The sequence below is a fragment of the Anopheles maculipalpis genome, chromosome 2RL (assembly GCF_943734695.1).
Source record: "Anopheles maculipalpis chromosome 2RL, idAnoMacuDA_375_x, whole genome shotgun sequence".
Classification (NCBI taxonomy): Eukaryota; Metazoa; Arthropoda; class Insecta; order Diptera; family Culicidae; genus Anopheles; species Anopheles maculipalpis.
Window position 1 is genome coordinate 84012025 of NC_064871.1, and position 19499 is coordinate 84031523.

General features: G+C 43.4%; 2 protein-coding genes and 1 pseudogene across 2 annotated transcripts in view; 2 read left to right on the plus strand and 1 right to left on the minus strand.

The window, feature by feature from the left end:
• Positions 1-4522: 4522 nt before the first annotated feature.
• LOC126567554 (uncharacterized) lies at positions 4523-6206 on the plus strand (annotated as a pseudogene).
• A 9295-nt stretch (positions 6207-15501) lies between these two features.
• The window catches only part of LOC126567930 (condensin complex subunit 2), a 299174-nt gene continuing 295176 nt past the window's right edge, over positions 15502-19499 (plus strand). Inside the window, exon 1 of the mRNA XM_050224300.1 lies at positions 15502-15506. Coding sequence (XP_050080257.1) covers positions 15503-15506 — 4 coding nt within the window. The 5' untranslated portion in view covers position 15502. The remainder of the gene's footprint in view (positions 15507-19499) is intronic.
• Positions 16321-17968, minus strand: LOC126568201 (uncharacterized). The gene is made up of 4 exons (XM_050224642.1): positions 17943-17968; positions 17731-17833; positions 17428-17641; positions 16321-17359 (listed from the first exon to the last, which is right to left on the minus strand). Exons 1-4 carry the CDS (start codon positions 17964-17966, stop codon positions 16321-16323), a joined length of 1380 nt encoding a protein of 459 aa, XP_050080599.1. The 5' UTR covers positions 17967-17968.

Sequence of the window (19499 nt, forward strand, 5' to 3'; positions counted from 1 at the left end):
TAAAACATGGTAGACATTACAGCAGAGGAGTGGCGAAAGAAAAACACGCGCATGAGGTTTCAAACAAAAACAAGGATTGCATATAGTATGTTCTCCGAATGAAAACATATGGGTGGTATCAAAATAAGTGAAAACCAAAACAAAACATTAAAAAAAAGAAACGTTCAAAAACGACAATCTATTCACAGTGCCACCAGGCAGACAAACGCAAAGCTGCATCCGTTCGTGGCATGCAAATTAGTAGGGAAATGTTTAAAAGCTCCGTTTTTCCCCAGAACCGATTCGATGCAATAGTTTTGTACTGTTTGGTCTGTCAGTGGTTTGGTTTGTAATTTTTCGTGGGAAACAAATTTTGTCCACAAATAATGCAAAAACAAAAAAAAAAACAACACATTCATTGACGGGTTTTATGTTTAGCTGGTCTCGTTTGCGGTGGATTTTGTTTGCATTTTGTGGGTTTTGTGTAAATTTATCTAGCTGACTTCCCGGGGAGGGATTTGTGACGCGTTGTAGTGTTTGTTTGTGTGTGTCTGTCGGTGTCTTTTTTGTTGAGGTTTGAGATGAAGTTTTTACAACAAAATCAATCAATCAGTCACAAATCGTTGCAATCTGTCGGTTGAATTCGTAAGGCGCACAATATGTAAATAAAAACAAACAACCAAAGAAAAAAACCTACACACTTTAAATGAAATGAAATTGAAATCATTTTGTAGCAAAAGGATGAAGAAACATAAAAATTACAAAGTAGAACTGAACGAAGCTTTATTTACTCTAAACAATGTAAGTAAAATTAAACATTTTACAAAAAATATCAAAGTCAGAAATCGATTAACTAATTTAAAACATAAAAAACAGTATAAACTCGAATGACTATGTTTTAAAAAAGTATATAAAATATTTTACACTATTAACGAACGACGAAGACGAGAAACACAAGATAGAATAAAATTTATTTTAAAAAACAAACCAAATTTAAAGAGAAAAATAAGAATAACCAACAGTACAGATGTAAAAAGAACTTATTACCTTAGTTATTTATATGCCCTTTGATCCGATCCGGAAAAAGCACCTTAATAATTCCGCTTAAATTTTATAACACTACTTATAAAACAATATAACCATGGAAACAGGACAAAAGTTAGAATGTCTTCGAAGTGAATAAATTAAAATTATTATAAAAATATAGATTTAGACAAACAAAAAATAAAACAACAACTTAACACCAAAATCAGATAAATGTGATGCCAATGGAGCAAACGATAGCTTTATTCACAACATGCATTTAAATTGTCATTTGCAGCGGAGCCTTTCCTCTAAACCCAACAATCCCAACACAGGACACTGGCACTGGTGTCGTGCACATTATCATTGTGGTTTTGGGGTTTTGCTGACGCTCGTCCAAAAGCTTCTCCACCGAGCCGAATTTCAATCGAATCGGAAGCCGGAGTACACTGCATTAGCGTTAAATGCCGAGTGGCATTTACGCTGACGGCAACCAACCTGCCCGCGTTACCATGCCACTTGTCGGCCGGAAGATTCCATCTTGCAAGGATCATCTTCTCACGCAAGAAACGCGATGTCTCTAGCGGTGTCTGCCATGCTCCTGCAGCACAAACGTCCGAGCTGATGAAAACGTGCTGATGCTGGTGGCCGGCGTACGTCAAGACGTGCGCCGCGAGAAGCCCACACGCCTCAACAAGTCTCGGCAAGTGTGCAACGAACGCTTGCAGGCTTTCGAAAATGGCGACGGGGACCGAACGTCAGACAAACGCAAGCCGGACTTCAAAAGAAGCCGTACAGGTTCTGTAATTATATTGCATGATTACTTAACAACAGCTCAGCAGGAAGATAGCTGATGGCGGTGCGAGAGCGAGCGAGCGTGTTATGATGTAATCTTTGCAAGCTTCCTTCTGTACAAAATGTTACATTTTCAGACAGTTTGTGGTTCGGTTCGGGTATGTATAAAGGGCAGAACTGTGGGCAGATGAAGTGTGCTTTGGACTGAAAATTAAACAACTGACCGAGCTTAAAATAGTACACCCTACTACTCGGTTGAACGTGGGTAGGTTAGCTTGTTGAAAGAAACAAATAACTGTAGCCTTTTTAGCATGAAGCGTTTGTACAAAGAGCGAGAGAGCTGTAAGCATGAGTACAAATCATACCAAATATGAATAGGTAAGCTCATGTTCGATCGGTTCCAGAGCACAAAAAGCTCCTTAATCCACTTAAAACCCTAGCCAGCAACGATTAATTATTGTTGCAATAATTGGTAAAGTAGATTTGCTGAATTTTGTTCCGGATCCTGGTCACGGCCCTAGAGCTGGAAAGAAGTGTATCGCCTGTGGACACTCCTGCGCACCCGTACGCAAAACCACAACCGGTTTATTTATTTTCAATTAATTTATTCAAATTTTATATTAATTATTACTACACCACTTTATGCTGGATCCACCAGAACCGGCGTAACATCCCTATGGGACTGCTTATTTTAACCATGTAAAAATGTGCTTCACTCGTCGAGCTTTCCCGGATTTGCCGAGCTGTGGATTTGCTTTACATAATCAAGGGACGAAAATAAAAAAATGATGAAGAGGAAAGTGTGCATTCAATAGCGATCCAGTTTGGAAAGCTGAACTTACCAGCCGCTTTTCAGCACAATTGATATTTGACGCGTTTCATCGCGAGGCCCTAAACCTACCAAGTCCAGCCCGGGTGGAACAATGTCACCCGGCGCTTGGTTTTTGCGGGTTAAAAGTGCGATAATGGCAGGGTAATAATAACGCATAAATGAACTTAATTTGATTGAAATTGCATTGAACCGGGACGCATTGCATTGGACGGTGATCCGTGTCGGGGGGGAAGGTGTCAGCAGGGAAGGGTGGTGCAATTTATCGCCACGCTGAAAACTGAAACACAATCGTAATTTTAACCGACAAATCGTGATAGGGGAATTAATTTCGCGCATAATAAAAGGCCCGGGACACGGGTACGCATCGCTGGATCCGGGACGTCCGTTCCGGGTCATGACTTTGTGGCTATGCGATGAAATGGTTCACTTTTGATTAAATGGTTCACAAGAGGAAGGATTTCCGGTGAACTGTTTGCGTTGGGTGATGAAATTTGAGGCAGGGATTTTCATTTCAATGTCGGCTGACTGTAGGAATTGTATGATTGTATGACGAGTTTGTGTGAAGTCTTGTCTTGAGAAATTCGCTCATTAATTGATCACGTAACAGGTAGTGGTTTAGCTTAACGGTGAGTAAACTAAAATGGTTTTTGTTCCATACTAATTCCTTGTCACAAACATCAGCAACTTATTTTTATTTTTTTATTTGGCTAAGCGTCCTACAAGGTCTCGTCAGCCATCGAATGGCGTACTAGACTTGTTGATACCACATGGTTGGATACTCAGACTTCACTACGAGGAAGCGGACCGGTCAGGATTTGAACTAGAGATAAGAATAACAACTCATTTCAAAGAATGAATTCGATCTTAGTCACTCGCGCTATTGGGATTTGATTCATGACGACTCTTTTGAAACTTGTTACAGCGAGGCAGAAGGCGGCCTCTAACTCAGACATCAAAAGTTTTGACCGAATTTCTCTGGTGACTCGCAACTCCTTTCGAGTAGAGCCCAGGGAGCTCCCAAAACTTGCACAGGTTTCACAGTTTTGGGGCTTTAGCTCGGGGAACTTTTAAACCGGGGTTTTCTCGCAGCCGTTTAGTTTGCTAATTTTAAAATCCGCCTCTGCCTCTGGGTTTTTTGCTACTGGTAACAAGGTAAACATCAAAGAACTAGCCCATGTTTACCTCCTTAATCTAAAACTACTCGCAGTTTTGTCGTAACGGACAAAGAGGTAAAAAACTGACCCTTCTTAAGGCTCCACCCTTTTAGAAAACAAAATAAAAAAAGCTAACTGTTCCCTATCTCCTCCATCTTGGGCTAGAACATTCCAGGTACCGAAGCAGCGAAGGTTTAAATGACACTGTTTTCGGTTGACTTATCAGCAGTCTCGAGATGGATTTCGTGGTGACCGTTTTCGGAGCGTTATTGCTGATGTTCTATCGTTGTGCTGTGCTGCTAACAGTATGCTGCACGTAGTGGTGTACAAGTTAGGCAGCAATATTAATTTCATAAGAAAACATTGTGTATCACTACCGTGAGTAAAGTTTTGTGAATTGGAATAATGAGGTTCATGAACATATCTTTTTTTAAATATTTATAGCTACTAGGCCTACAAAAGTACTTAACACTGGTGCAATGCATAGAAGCTACGGAGTGAGGAATGGACGGAACGAGAAGTCACAAGAGAGTAATATCGGAAGCTAACTCTTAAACGAAGAGCAAAATGTGTGGAAAATAAAAGGAACGCCTTCAACATGAATCAATATACACAATCTGCAGAATTCGTCTCGTTTTGAATATTGGATTTACTACTTGAATCCGATGAATCCGAAAACATTAAATTTCTGATCATGCTTCCATGAAAAAAAAAAAAAAAAACGCCCGTAAAAACTTCTTCTAACTACGACTACAAAAAAAAACCCACCTCATCATCAAACCATGTGTCGAAGAAGCTCGTAGAAGTATCTGGGTCAGCATCCGGATTATCAAAACTCGCTTGTACGCTTGTGTTTCCCTGTACCCCTTGCACCAAAACACACTGCTGCCACCAACACCCAGCGCTTGCTTGCGATAGGGACGTGCGTAATCAATCGGTCTCGGGCAAAAACAAACTCGAGAACGCGAAAGCGACCAGACGGATGGAAGAATTCAGTCTTTAGTGCACTGTCAGTGTGTTTGCAGCGCCGACATCTGTGGATCCGTGTTCTTAACTTCAAAATGGGTGCTCTCGGAGCGGTAAGTGTTTTTGATCCTGGAAGTCTCTGCTAGAAAATTTACAATGCCATCTACTTGCAGATAGTATTGGCCATCCTGGCGCGGATGGTGATGGGAAATACGATGGAGGTGCACGTGAATCAACCCAACGCCGAGGTGTATCATCGTCAGGATATGAAGCGGGGAGAGTTCGACTACGGATACCACGTGCAGACTGTCAACAACCAGTTCCAGCACAAGGTAAAAGGTCCCGACGATGTGACGTACGGTTGTTACGGTTACGTCGATCCCTCGAATCGTAAGCATCTGGTGTACTACGTTGCGGATCGTATGGGGTACCGGATCATCTTCCCGAACCGTCCGACAAAGATCTTCTCTGCGAAGCTAGCTGACAGTTTGTATGTGTTGGTGTTCGGTTTTACTTTAAACTGTACTGTGTTTAATGTATATTTGATGCTTTTTTTGGATGAAGGAACAAATTGGATGGAGCTGTGAAGGGTAAAGACTACGACGAGAAGGTGGTTGAGTGGAATAATCTCTACATGCCTGAGTCGTGTTTCCGACTGCACGAAATCCTAGAGCCTGCTGCTAGTAATCAAGCTCCGGTACAGAAGGTAGCACCCGCTCAAGTTCCGACGACGTCCCACGTCCAGGTCCAGCCTCTCCCAACAGCGCCTACCCAACCTGCCCAACCACCATTGCCACAACCTACTCAGTATACGGTTCCAACCACGCCTCGCACGTGGACCGATCAGGCTGGAGCTGGATCGGTCGGTGTAGAGAGTTACGATCAGTATGGACAACACGGTACCAACGATCAAGGACAGAGGCGGCTAGATGAAGATGGTTACCTGGATCAGAACCAGCTCGGTGGCCAACAACCACAGCAACCACTTCAACCATCCTGGCAAGGTAAACTACCAGACATTAATCCGGCAAACATTAACCTGGACCAGTTCAATGGACACGTCTACCCGATCCACACCGTCGGCTACGAAGGCCAAGGAGCAGGCATCCAGACGACAGCCGGTCAACTAGCCGTCTCCCAGTACAGTCTAAACATAACACAACTTCTAGCCCAGATCGAAGCGGTCAACTCGCAGGTCATCACACTGAACATGCTGTTGGCGGGTATGGCCAACAATCCGACCGCGTACAGCAACGCCAATGAGAACAGTTGCCGCAGCGTGGTACAGTTGCTGCAGACCCAAAAGCGTACGCCCCAGCTTGTCTACGTACCGATCTTGATCCCGTACGCCCAGGGTCAGTACAACATTAATCAACCGATCGCGGCACCGGGCGTTCGCTCGGAAGCGTACCGAGGTCATCATTCGAACGGTGGCTGTCACAACTGTCGGGGCTGATAAGGGGCCTGCTTGCAGCAGTTTCATTGGTGGCGGTGTGTGGGTTGTTTACTATTCGGATGAATTTCATATTGACAACAAATTGAGCTGGAAATTATTAATCGGTTTCAGACGGGAAGAGTGTGTTAGAAACAAGGCCAAGAATGAGTTGTGAAGTGATTGCAAAATAAGGGAGAATAATTTGGCATGAAAGACGAACATGGTAAATTTGGAGGAAATAAATTATAAGTGCAAGTAACAATCGGTAAGCGTAGTCTGGGTTTTCGTTTAAAAGTCGAGCAACAGCCGGATAACATCGTAAAGACTTCACAGCACAGAGACATATACTCCACAGGAATGCTAGGCCAATAAAATTGTATTGAAGATCAATCAAACGAAGACAAAATGCCTGCATGCTGTAGGCTTGGAGCATGATGGAGCACAACCCGGGAGCAGAGTCTTAGTTGCCGCCGATGATTTTGAGGTGGTAGAGTAGTTCTGCTACCTCGGTACGATCATAATTTGGGGCAACAACGTTATTATGTTATTTGTTAGAATGTTATTTTTACATGGTTCAGAAGCCGTCCGATATGTCCTAATTTGAGCAGCTGAAATTAAAAGATCCCATGTGCAGCCAGTTTAAACAAAAAAGTAAATATTTGTATCTTACTGGTTTTGATAAAGTTTTCCTTTTTGGGCTTTAATCTGGATTGGAGTGGAGTGCAAACTATTCATCACCATTTCTTATTTTTCCTTTTTAATTACTACACTCCATGAGTTAGATAATCCATACACTACACTGAGTTCAATTTTGCTCATTAGTTCACACAGGCTCCTTGGAAAATTTAATTGTCTCTCACCTGGAACCAATTGCACTGCATGTGCCATCCATCGCAAACACCTATAGGACACCTCTAAATGGCCACTAGAATTGAACGTACACGTCGGCGACATCGACAGAATGCAGCTGTTTGTGGTCACAGGCTTTCACCGGAATCGCGGTCAGATTTGCTGTTGACGATGACAGCTCGAACGTTTCACGCCAATCCAAAGTAAGCCTCCCGCCTTGGACGGTGCGCCGTGCGTGGCCGAATGAATAATGAAGCTGGTCGATTGCTACCAAAATCGACCACGATTGAGACACCGACCGTTCGGCATACGAACGGCACATCTTCAAGGGCAACAGTAGGAGTGGATCTGCGTTCAAGAGCTTGGCAAACTGACCGAAACTAAGCCGAAGTAAATAAATGTGGCCATGCTTACGGGGAAGGTTTCGATTCACGAATACGTAATTGAACGAGGGAAGTGCTTTCTTCAAATGGGAATGTTACTTACTGGGGAATGGTGCAGTTCAGATGAACCGCTTGGAAGGTAAGAGGAACAAACATCGTCATGCACTTGAGGTTTTGGAGAAATACATTTACTGGAACTATTCCTGCACTGATATTAACTTTGCTACATAGCACTACATACAATCGTAGTTTTCTTCCGCGAATTGTTGGGTAGTCCTTACAGGTAAAGATAACACAACTTCGCTTTAAAGACATACATTCAGAGCATTGAATGTACTAGAGCCCATATTACTCACCAGAATTAATTTCGATTGAAAGGTGAGACAAATCCACTTAAGCTATACGTAAAGTGCACATTTTACTGTCTGCCCCAAAAACACCTCGAAACCAGCCTGGAAGACACAACGAGGATTCGACATTTGAACCCGTTCCGTTTGCTGAAACCTAATCCTTGGTCAGTGTCCTTTTAATCAAGCGCCACGAGGCCACGCGAAATGGTGGAACTATCGATATTACCAGCCCTCCCTTCTCTCCTTCCCTTGCACCTCCTGGTATCGTCGCACAGTGTTCATGAAACAGCGCAGCCACGGTTTGGAAATGGATTTTTCATGTCCGGCGGCAGATGTACGATGATTTTCGCAATGGCAACGTTTTCATTCGCCGCTTGGATTTCCAAACGGTGCTCGATTACATCATATCGGTCAGGTAAATTATTCAGCTCAGTTCGAAATTCGTCTGCACACCGGGATCACTATGGATTTTGGAGCAGCTGTGGATGTAACCGCAAACGGGCTGCGGGTGACGACCGGCATACAAGCTGGCCGGATTTTACCGACATACTGTTGCTATTTGATATGGGAAAATTCACAGCTTATCAGCAGTTGCATTAGTGATTGATACGATTTGTGGAAAGCGGGAAAATATGGCGAACGAGTGGATGATTTTAATTATAAAATAAGGATGCAATGTTGAATTTTGGGGTTTTTGTTCGCTTTGAAAATTTTATTTAAACGAAGTGTTTGCAATAGAATGGAAGTTGATGTATTGGGAAGTTGGTGGATCAGACTTCAATAAATATTTGATTGATTATTGCTAATATTCAGTTATCTTTGTGGAACGAATAGGATTGGAAGGATTGAACGCTAGGCATTTTGACGGATTTTGAACCTTAAAACGAAAAACAATTGAAAATAATGGTATTAACTTTCTGTGATTGTAATATACATTTAAATAAAATGAGTTTACATACCAGACTTTTATTTCTTGAAGTAAGTTTCTACATTTTATTAATTTATGATTATTTATTTTTTATTTTAGTATGACGGCTCCACGCCATATTGTCGTTGAATTTATGATTAGTTTTATTGAATTTTTTGACGACCCAGTGATGAAGCGAAAACAGCGTCGATGACACGGCAGATTCGAAGTTCAAATCACATCCAGACCGTTCCTCCTTTAGTGATTACTGACTCTCCAACTACGTGGTATCAGGAAGTCTAGTAAGTCAATCAATGGCCAGTGTGACCTAGTAGGACGTTGGATGCATATATAATGCTATTTAAAACGACAAAAAAAGATACTAAGCTCGGATATCGGCAAATTGGATCTTTGTTTCTCTATAGTCCTTTGTAAAACATTTTTTTCCTCCATTCGTTATTATACGCCCAATCTCTTTGTCGCTCTCAACTAATCGATTTTAAACAAACGACATGGTGGTTCGGTGCTAAAAGCAAGCGATCGAACAACTAACTTTCAACTTTCCAACACCAAGCTTAGTGGACGCTTGATAATGAACCGACAATGACCGGCCTTTTATCGCTCGCCCGTCCCTCCAAACGGTTCAAAATCAGCACCACACCATGGGAGAGTGTCGCACAGTCAGCTACAAATTGTTCGGTCGAAAGTTTGACCAGTGCTCAAAAGTAGTTAAAACTTTCGACCAGCTTCAATGTGTCCTTGTTTCTCCGTCGGCACACATAAAGCTCCCGCTTGAAACAACAGTTTGCCAAAAAAAAGGACTGCTGATGAACCTTAAACAACCACCAGGAGGGAGATGAGGATGATGATGATGATGACCGAACTGTAGGGCCCTCCTTCCTTAAAGAGTCGCCCTTTTATCGCTACTTTGTACTGTTTTTATTTCTGTTCGGCTGATTTTTTCCACCTCCTTCTCCTCCTCCTCCTCTGTTTTCCATTGAAGCCAATCGAAGGAAAAGTGCTGCCCGCCGTTGCCCAGCAGACGGAAGTGACACTTTGCATGTGGCGGAAAATGGTACCGAATAAATGCCCTTTTTTTGTGTGGTTGTTGAGTGTCGTCGTGCTTAAAGTATGTTTTGTTTTGTCCATTTTGTGTGTGTGTGTGTGTGTGTTTTCTCTTTAGTTTCTCACAGCTTTTCAGCGAAACGAAGAAACGGGACAGGGACTCGGACGGGCGTTAGCTTTCGGGACCGTGGATGTTAATGCTTGAGGATTCGGCTGGGAATAAACACACATGCGGAAACTTTGGCCTTTCAGCTTAGGGTTCTGTGATGGGAATTGCTATTTTCCCATCAGGCACCATAATGGAAGGAAATTTTGTAAATGAAGTGATTGGTGGTGGAGGATTGAAAAGTTTACAGTTACAAAGTCTTGGGTGACGGCGGAAGAAACAATAACAATCACTACAAGGTAAGGTGAATGGGATGGAAGGTGGGATGATTGAGATTTGTTGTGGATTGAATGGAAGACAAATGCTTTACCAAAAAGATAAAAGATCTTTTGGTCAGCCGTGCACATTGAAAGCTTTGTCCTTTAATATTAGAATTGTAAATCATTTTGTGGTGGAGTTGAAGGTGCCCTTAGGGATGACGGAATTTATAACTAAATGCTTTCACATTGGCTTCAAAGAAACAACTGTTGATATGAAGTTGGCTATCTGAGCTTTTGTTTTTTGTTTAAATTTTTGCAGCTGAGTAGCTGAGCTTTTATTCGTTGGAGAACATATCTAGCTGATCATCAAGTAACCAAGCATTAATTATATGAGAAAAATTTGTGAAGAGCACAGGCAGGCAATTTGAGACTCCACCTTTTGTCCTTTTTTATCAATGACCTAACTCGGGCAGTTTATGATGCTGACTGTCTACTATAAAGCGACCTGGTACGGTTTCTACCAGATCGCAATATTCCTGACGACCAGAAAGACCACCGTGATCGGCGACGTCGTCCTGGCCATCGAATCTCTCCTTTACGGAGAGGTCCCCCTGGCCGGCGAGGCTCTCCTGGTCGACAAGACCAACTCCCTCCATAGGGCAATCCACCACTGCTTGTAACACCTTGGTAAGTGATGGATGACGGTATTTTATCGTTGGATACAGTTGCTCTAAACGATTTGAAGGGCATCTGATAAGTTTACTGCAGTGGCCTAGCTGGCCGTGGAAGCTCAACTTCTCTTCAAGGTTGTGTCTAGGGATGTGATCAGTTGAAAGATATTCAACATTGACAATAGATCCATCATGGTTGGCTCGGTGGAAGAGGCGACAGCGGTTCTGGCTGCCTAGTGAAGAACCGGGGTCCCATCCGGACCGTTCCCCCGTGATAAGGACTATCCAGCTACTGTAGTATTAGCAAGTCATTTGATGGGCTGAGTGAACTGTTAAAGTCGTTAAGCCAAGAAGAGAGAGGTCCAACGTAACAGGTTGGCTGGTAAGTCCCCGGTCTAACAAAGAAAAACACATTTTTTTTTGTCAAAATTCGTTTTTATTATTCAACATAGTTCCCTTCAAGAGCGATACAACGATTATAACGACCTTCCAATTTTTTGATACCATTTTGGTAGTACTCCTTCGGTTTTGCCTCAAAATAGGCCTCAGTTTCGGCGACCACCACTTCATTGCAGCCAAATTTTTTCCCTGCGAGCATCCTTTTGAGGTCTGAAAACAAGAAAAAGTCGCTGGGGGCCAGATCTGGAGAATACGGTGGGTGGGGAAGCAATTCGAAGCCCAATTCATGAATTTTTGCCATCGTTCTCAATGACTTGTGGCACGGTGCGTTGTCTTGGTGGAACAACACTTTTTTCTTCTTCGTTCTTTTTTCGTTCGTCAAGCAACCAAAAGTTGCTTGACAAAAGACGCTCTGTCTCACAAACTAATTGACATACAGACGTCAAATTTTGACACGAATCATTTGAAGGTTGGTGCTATATAAAAATAATATACATTTAATACTAGCGGCGCATTCTATGTGTCAGACCGGGGACTTATCAGCCAACCTGTTAAGTTATCTGAGACAAAAATATCGACATAAGGATTAACTCACCGACTCTACTCTCTGCGATCCTCATTTACGTTTCGGCGAAACAATAGTTAGAAGATCACTCGACGGTGAGTCTTGTCTTTGCCAACTTTTTGTGTTTTAACATTAGGAAAGCTTTCATTTGCTTCAAAAGGACCATGTGGTACATTGATATTTTAGTAGAATTCCTCCTAAATGAGTCTGCTTTGGGATTTTGAATCTGTTATCTACGGAAGCGAGGATAATGAAGGATCCGCGTGAAGAAACGAGAAAGAATCGGTTCGAAAACTTTCGCTAGCAGGATTGGGATGCTATCTAGATTTTTTAACAAAATTAGAAAGTTTAGAAATATTTCAGCTTAAGGACATGCGATCGTTTACAAATAAAGAAAGCCGGATTTGTGTCAATCAAAAGCTTTATAGTTATATTAAAGCGTTACATTAAAGCCTTTAGCGGTCCGGAATTGACGTTATTTTTAGTACAGAAGTCTGTGAAATATAAATCCATCGGAAGATAAAATTTGTCACCACATTTAATTAAAAATTAAATAAATCTGAAATGCTATGCGAGAAGATATGTGATGTACCATTTGTTAAATTACTCGTACAAAAGTTTTGCCACCATGTAACAGCATCATACAACGCTTGTTTCACAATCAAACGATACGATTAAATGTTAGACAACCTGTTTGGTGCAATTTGGCAGAGCCCATACACAAATCAGACAAATTGTATCCACCCCACCACAGACAAGCAGACATTCGCCGGTAGGTGTTAGTTTGCAAATCGGTGTACCTAATCTCAGCAACGGCATGTTCGCTTGCCCAAATATAATTCATCCTTTAGCACCACTCCCCGCCATTTACCAGCCTCATAAGCGTATATTAATGAGCTATGGAGGTGTACCCATGTTCCAAACAAGGGAGAGCATCCTAACCGCAAAAATTGCGCCACGGTCGTCGGGTGCGGGTGGTGTGCTAATAAAATTTTAAACACTCCCCAAATGAATGTAAAATCCAAAAGTCTTCTCCGGTGCTGTGTGGCAGGCAGGTCGACCCAGGCAGACAGGTGATAATTAAAACACGATATAGAAAATCTACATTTCTTCATTATAATCCGTTTTTGGAAGGTGTTTTAGGGGGTTTCGGTGCACAAACGGGCGCACGATTGCGTGCACCGTACCGGTTTTGTGTATGTGCGTGTGAGGTACTTCCAGGCAAGTTTTAGATAGTGTTCATCCTCCCAGTGTTGCAGCGATGCAAAATTTGAATTTCACAAAACTTAATCCTCTTCCTTCCGCAAAACGTGTGTGATACACATTTGCATCCATCTCTGCACCGCACTGGGAATGTCTTATTTTTCCAGCTGTCAGTGAACTCTTGGGCGGAGGGAAAATTGTTCCCCAAATTTCCATCGCACGTCTTAGCTGCTGCTGCTGCTGCTGCCGTGGCAAGCTTTCATCGTTTTCCGTGGCGGTTGAAGAATGGGCGAAAGTGGACGGAGGCAGACAACTTGCCACAATTCTCACCCAACTTGCTGCTTACACCAAATCCAACGCATCACCGGCAACCCATTCGTCCCATTTACCGGTGGCAACCGAAGCGTACAGATGTTACTATTAAAAGTTTATTAAAAGATGTGAAAACTTTTCATTTATGTATGACGGCACGTGACGGGCGTCGTGTTCCTGCTTTGTGAAGGCGAACGGCGGTGGCCTCGGGAGAAAATTGCACACTGCATTTGGTTGCAGCTGTGCCCGGTTTGTTGCGTGAGTGGAGAAGATTGAGTGTCCGATTGGGGAAGTGCAATGGAAAAGAATTCGTCATGCTACGTGGCGAGTATGGAAAGAGCAAGGAGCGAGGATGGTTTGTGGTGAGGTTTACATGAAGATTTTGTTGACTGTTTTTTAGGGAGTTCCTTCGGAGAGCATTACTGTCGGAAATAGCTTTAGTAGCTTTGAAGGAGTGAAAAAACAGGGAAGTCAAACACTTTTGATGTCTAAAAAAATCCGCATAAATTATTAAGATTGTAGCATAATCTTTTTGTAATAATTTAAAACTGCTGAGCGTGATGTATATGCTCAATCTTGGAAAGCACAACATGAACTACAAATTTTATTTTATTTCTTTTAGGGGTAAGTTGAAAATTACCAGTAACTATCCAACTTGTCCTTCTCAGATTTGGAATTGCCTGGCTCCCAAACGAGCACGTTGTGTTCCACTACGCCTTGTACCGAACGGCTTGCCGACGAGTTCCTAAATAATGAAGCAAGAGTCCAGCATCCCGATCACGTGCCCCAACCATCATATCCTTCCAGCTTTCATTACCGTCCGCATATTAGCACCGCCAAATATCTCAGCTAGATTGTGGTTCATTTCATTCAGCGTTTCGGTTCAACGTTAGGCATAGTTAGAGCACAACACCATCTAGACGACATCAGGAACATTTGCAAGCGCATTGACCATGGGCAGACGAAAGACGACACCGGCCTCGCGTAGACATGCCAGAACCTGCAGCATCGCAGTATCACGCACCGGACTATGCAGCAACCAGACACCAACGCACGCGGCAGTCTATCGTTCCGTTCCCAAACAGTCGATACAAACAAATAGGGACCGATCAGGGAAGAGACAGTATAGTTACAGTTTATATTACAAAATATTTGTAATGCCCAAACAGTATTGAGAAACACTAACTGTATCAGTGTGCGATTTATCGTGCATTTCGTGTGTTGCAGTCTTTTGGATTGCAGGAATTTGACGAGCCCGTTGTAGGTATGATTTTCCGTTTTGAATTTTATCTGTAGCGAGAATCGTTTCTCTTCCTTCCGTGCGTCGTGTATTCCTCCAACGTCAATTGAAAATAAAGTTCTCTTAACAGGCTTTGTATACATTAAATTGCCATAATGTATTTTTATTGCTATTGTGAAATATACCTATTGCTCATAATAAAAATGAGCTTGAATATTTCAATATATTCGCTCGTCTGTCACTGTTGTTTCACTTATTGGACTGAGATGCTGGCTAGAGAGAGTTCCTTCCAAACTGGTCCGGTTTTTTAGTGTATATACATGTTTATCTCATATTTACCCGATTTACGTGTTTGACAAACCTTTCTTGCAAGATATTTTTTATGCAAAACAAAACTGTATCCCATGATGCTTTCTCGATGGCTAAAGAATGTTCATTGTGCTGTACAATATTTTGCTTTAATAACCACGTACCGTTCAAACCGCGCAATTTAATTCCCTCCCGCAAGATATGTAGCCAGCTTTAAAGAAACGCAACAAAATTTGCTGGTTGAGATATTAAAATCTCATCCCAGCCTCACCAAGGGCACATTCGTATACAGACATCTCAGCACAGTTTTCTTCGGCGGTAAGGAACGAACGGCTTCAAGTTTACAGTTTTGCTGGGCAAGAAATCAGTGAACGTTGAGCATTCCCGTTCTATTTAAAAGTTTCCATTCATGCCGCGCATCACTTGCATGATTCGTTTCGAGCCCGATACCGAACGGGATGCCGCTATTTGCAGACGAATCGAGCTTTTTTTCTTTTCACCATGCACCAATGTTGACAGGATCTATCAGTTCGCACTGTGCGTATCCGTCGATGGAAATGTGCTGGGAAAGCATTTCGGATGGGGAAAAGTATTGCATCAGACAAGAGAAAGTTTTCCCGACCGCCCGGTTTCGTTTCTTTCCCACCGCCGTGGTTGGAACTTAATCATAATTCCTCTCTTTGCATCGTTGAGGGAGCGATGGGTGTCTGTGTGTGTATTGGCATAAAGCAAACGAATATTAAAAAAAAATCACGGTCTAGGACCATAAGGGGTTCCGAAGGGGTGGAAAGGGCGGCCCGATGGAATGAGAATATTATTTTTATCCGTTCAAGGAGCAGACAGAGCAAAACTTCCCATCCATCCAGGGATCAGCATCTGAAGAAGGCGATAGATCGGAACGTTTGTGCCGTCGAGCCAGGCTGAGAAAGATTGTTTGATTGTTTTATGGAACGAATCAATTTCAAAATTCCTTTATTGGAAAATCAAGCACATGGATCGGTGGGATCGGGGTGGTTGGGAGACAGGAACCGTGCTTAGCGAGGTTGAAATTTATCGTATTTTATGTGTAATTGAGTTTTGAGAGTTATCTGTCGGATGGGATGCTTGATAGACGAGCTAGAGCGTAGTTCTTGTTATTGATTTTGTGTTAAGCTTCAGGATTAGAGCTGTTTGCGTTTGTAAGAGTTTTGTTTCATCTAATAGAATTTTAAAAATCAAAGATTTTAGATTTTTGAAGCTTAAATTAGGAGTAAAAAATATACGCAATCTTCCTCTTCGTTGCTAGTCATGATGCATTTTATTTATAAATAATAGTTTATTTGTCGTATTTACTTCGCACACTTCAGCCATATTTGATAGAAATGATTATACAAAAACCCGGAGACGGAGACGAAGACTTCTTTCACTTAAAAAAAACATAAACACCGTAAGTAAAAGATTCCACGAACTCCAAGCCACAAGCCCCTTTTTGAAAATGTCAACCAAACTTCGCATCCCTTCTATTCCGCTGTTTTGACCTATCGACAATCGCTGCACGTCTTGGCGTACGCGTAACTCGCCGGATTGACCGGTGGCTTTGCCCCGTCACCGTTTATACCACCGTCAAGGTAAGGCACCATGATGGGTACGTACACGAGCAATGGCACCGGTTGCTGGATGTTAAGCAGCTCCAGCACCCGTTCGCAGGTATCGCCGGCAGTGGTACGGTTACGATCGCCCTCGATCAGCGTGTGAAGTGTATTGCTCACCTTCAGGACCATCTCGTTGAGCGTTTGCATTTGGGCGAGCAGATCGGCCGTGTTGCGTGCACTGTCGTCGCAGTTACGATTGATCGGAAACACAAACCCATTGAACTGGGCGATCGAACCGGGATATTTGGGCCGTGGAGCGGACGAATCGTGCCCACAGTTGTTCGGTTGGGAAGCGGTGGGATAGGGTGGAGGTTGCTGATCTGGAACTCGAATTATGGGTGGTTGGGAGGTTGTAGTGACTGGAAGATAGGTAGTTTGGGGAGGGAAATTTGTTTGCTCCGAAGCAGTTGAAGGTTCCGGAGTTGTTGGGATTTCTGCAGGGGTAGCGGGCGTGGTTGGAGTTTGGGTAGTTGAGGGTTCAGGAAGGTCCACTCTATCCGATTGAATGTTTCCGTCTGAAGGTCCGTTGTATTCAACATTTACGGCAGGACTACTGGGAGAGTCTTCAACTCCCGAACTTGAGTGACTCGCATTGGAAGCTTCGCCAATAGCTGGACCGTTAGAACCATCAGCAACTCCCACAGAACCTCCACTTCCAGAGTTCACATTGTCCGGATCTCCCCGTACAGGCCCTTCGTTTTCAGGCCGTTGAATCGTACCTTGCCCGGTGGATCCCCCAATCAATGCTCGATCACGATCGTTCACGTTAGTAGCCGGAGGCAGCACGGGTCTAAGCGTTGTCGGTGGTGGCGTAATGCTAACAATTTCATTCAATCGACGACAGGTCGAGGGAAGGTAAAGATCATTCCATGCTACCACTTTCTCGTCCAGCTTTCGACCCTGAAGATCCGCATCCAGCTTGTTTCTACAAGAAGAAGACGCAGGTTCCTTGTTTACCAGCGACGAACTCTTCACGGTCAGTGCGGTACTTACACACTGTTCGCTACGCGGTCGGTAAAAACTTTCGTCGGTTGATCCGGTGCCAGCAGCCGGTAGCCTAACCGGTCGGCAATGTAGTACACCAGATGCTTCTCACCCACCGGATCGATGTACCCGTAGCAGCCGTACGTTACATCATCCGGACCCTTGACCTTATGCTGAAACTGGCTGTTTGTACGCTCCACCTGATACCCGTAATTGAACTCGTCTGTGCGTGAAATGGCAAATCAAAGGACGGCAATTAGACGAGTGCTTGTTTGTCTTGAGCGTACAGCGTTGGACGAACGCAAATCTTACTTTTGCCGAAGCTCTGCTCATGGTACACTTCGGCGTCCTTCTGCTTTAGCTCAATGTTGAACGCATCATCAGTAGCCGATACTGCGATCGTTGCGGTTAAGAGCTGTAAAAGAAACACCAATCCACAGAGCACAGGCACATCGATTTAATAGGAATAGTAGTTTGCTTATCATTTTGTTTTTGGTTCTGCACACAAGCAAAGTCTCACTCACAATGGTTACACACGCTGGCCACATTTTCTTTCGCACACGAACACATTAACACCTTCGATTGACCGTGAAAAAAACGTCGTGGCGCCCGAGACGAGCCGGTTGCCTAACTTGCGCCGTGAATTAGATAAGTAGTTGAACAGTCCCCTTGCCCGGTTGCGTATCAACACCAGGCAAACTAGCTGATGGCGTAGCGTGGCCTCACGTAGAAAGCGAATCGACGCGTAAAGAGTGAGAGTACTTTGCGAGCTGTGGTGAAGGTCAGGCGCGTCAGGTTTTTTTTTTTTTTTGGTCGGAGATGCACGTTCGACGGTCTTGGACGTACTGGGATGGACAGCGTACCCTAACGCTGAATTTAAAGCTTCCAAAAGCCGTACCGGCTCCCCAAACCCGGTGCATGAAGATGAATCAATATTTGCGCAAATTTTGACATACCTGTCTCCCTGCACCAACCACCTCAAAAGTCTCAAGAGTCATGTTGGGAGGGATGGTGCTGGGGCAAAATATTATTTGATCTTTTTTTTGTGTTGTTGGAAAGGGTAAAGCTGGAAGATCTTCTTCGGGGGTTTTCGGCACAGTACTGGTGCCGATTTGAATTGATCTAATTTCCGAACCGGATCTCTAGGTCTGCGGTGGTGAATGTTTTGACGTGGAATGGTCAAACACCGGCCGGCTGAAGGTCGATCGCCGAAGCATGGCGTCGGTTTGCGGGTACTGTTGACTTAGCAAATTTAACTGTTGCATTGCAGTCTTCGTTTCCTTGTTGGCGAAACCTTTTATCGGAAAGCTTGTTTGAGATGGTAAACGAGGGAAGAAAAAGCAGACAGCCTGAGGGTAGCACATACAAGCTTTTTATTTTGGTTGACCAAACGAAAGTGAAGTAATCGTACTATAAATCAATCAGCTGATCGTTGAATATATTAGATCTTTGTGACTGTTGAATCGATAATGTTTTATCTTTATTTTTATTACTTTAATTAGTCGAAGTCTTCACGCTACAGGGGAACAGTCAGAGTGGGATTTATACCCCGGTCCTGCCGTGTGAAGACCCTCGCCACTGTCACCTTATCAACGGATTGCGCTAACAGGGTCTGTACAAATTTGTCCTAAACGTTGTCTTACGAACTAGTCTTATTTACTTTATACTAAGCTTATATGTCGTCTGCTATAATTAAGCTAGCTAAAAAACAAGAATCTATATTTACAGAAGTTGTGTTTCATTAACACTTTGCATTAATAGTGCCAAAGCACAAGCCGCTCACTCAGTTACCAAATTCTGCTACGAATTGTTTTAGCTGTAGCTCAAACTTTTCCATCTCACTACATGCAATGCGGAACGGATAGAACAGAGTCACCGTTTCTGACTTTTCACTTGGATCGCACATCATGCCTTGCATGAAAGACTTGTTACCAGCACTGGGGAAAGGACGCCAGCATTCACTGCCACTGTCAGGACGTACAATGGCAGGATCGTTGTCACTGCCTGCCGGTATCTGATCCCGATCATCAGCGTCATCTTTAAAGCATGCAGCAGGGAATTGTAGCTGTTGCCACTGTTTC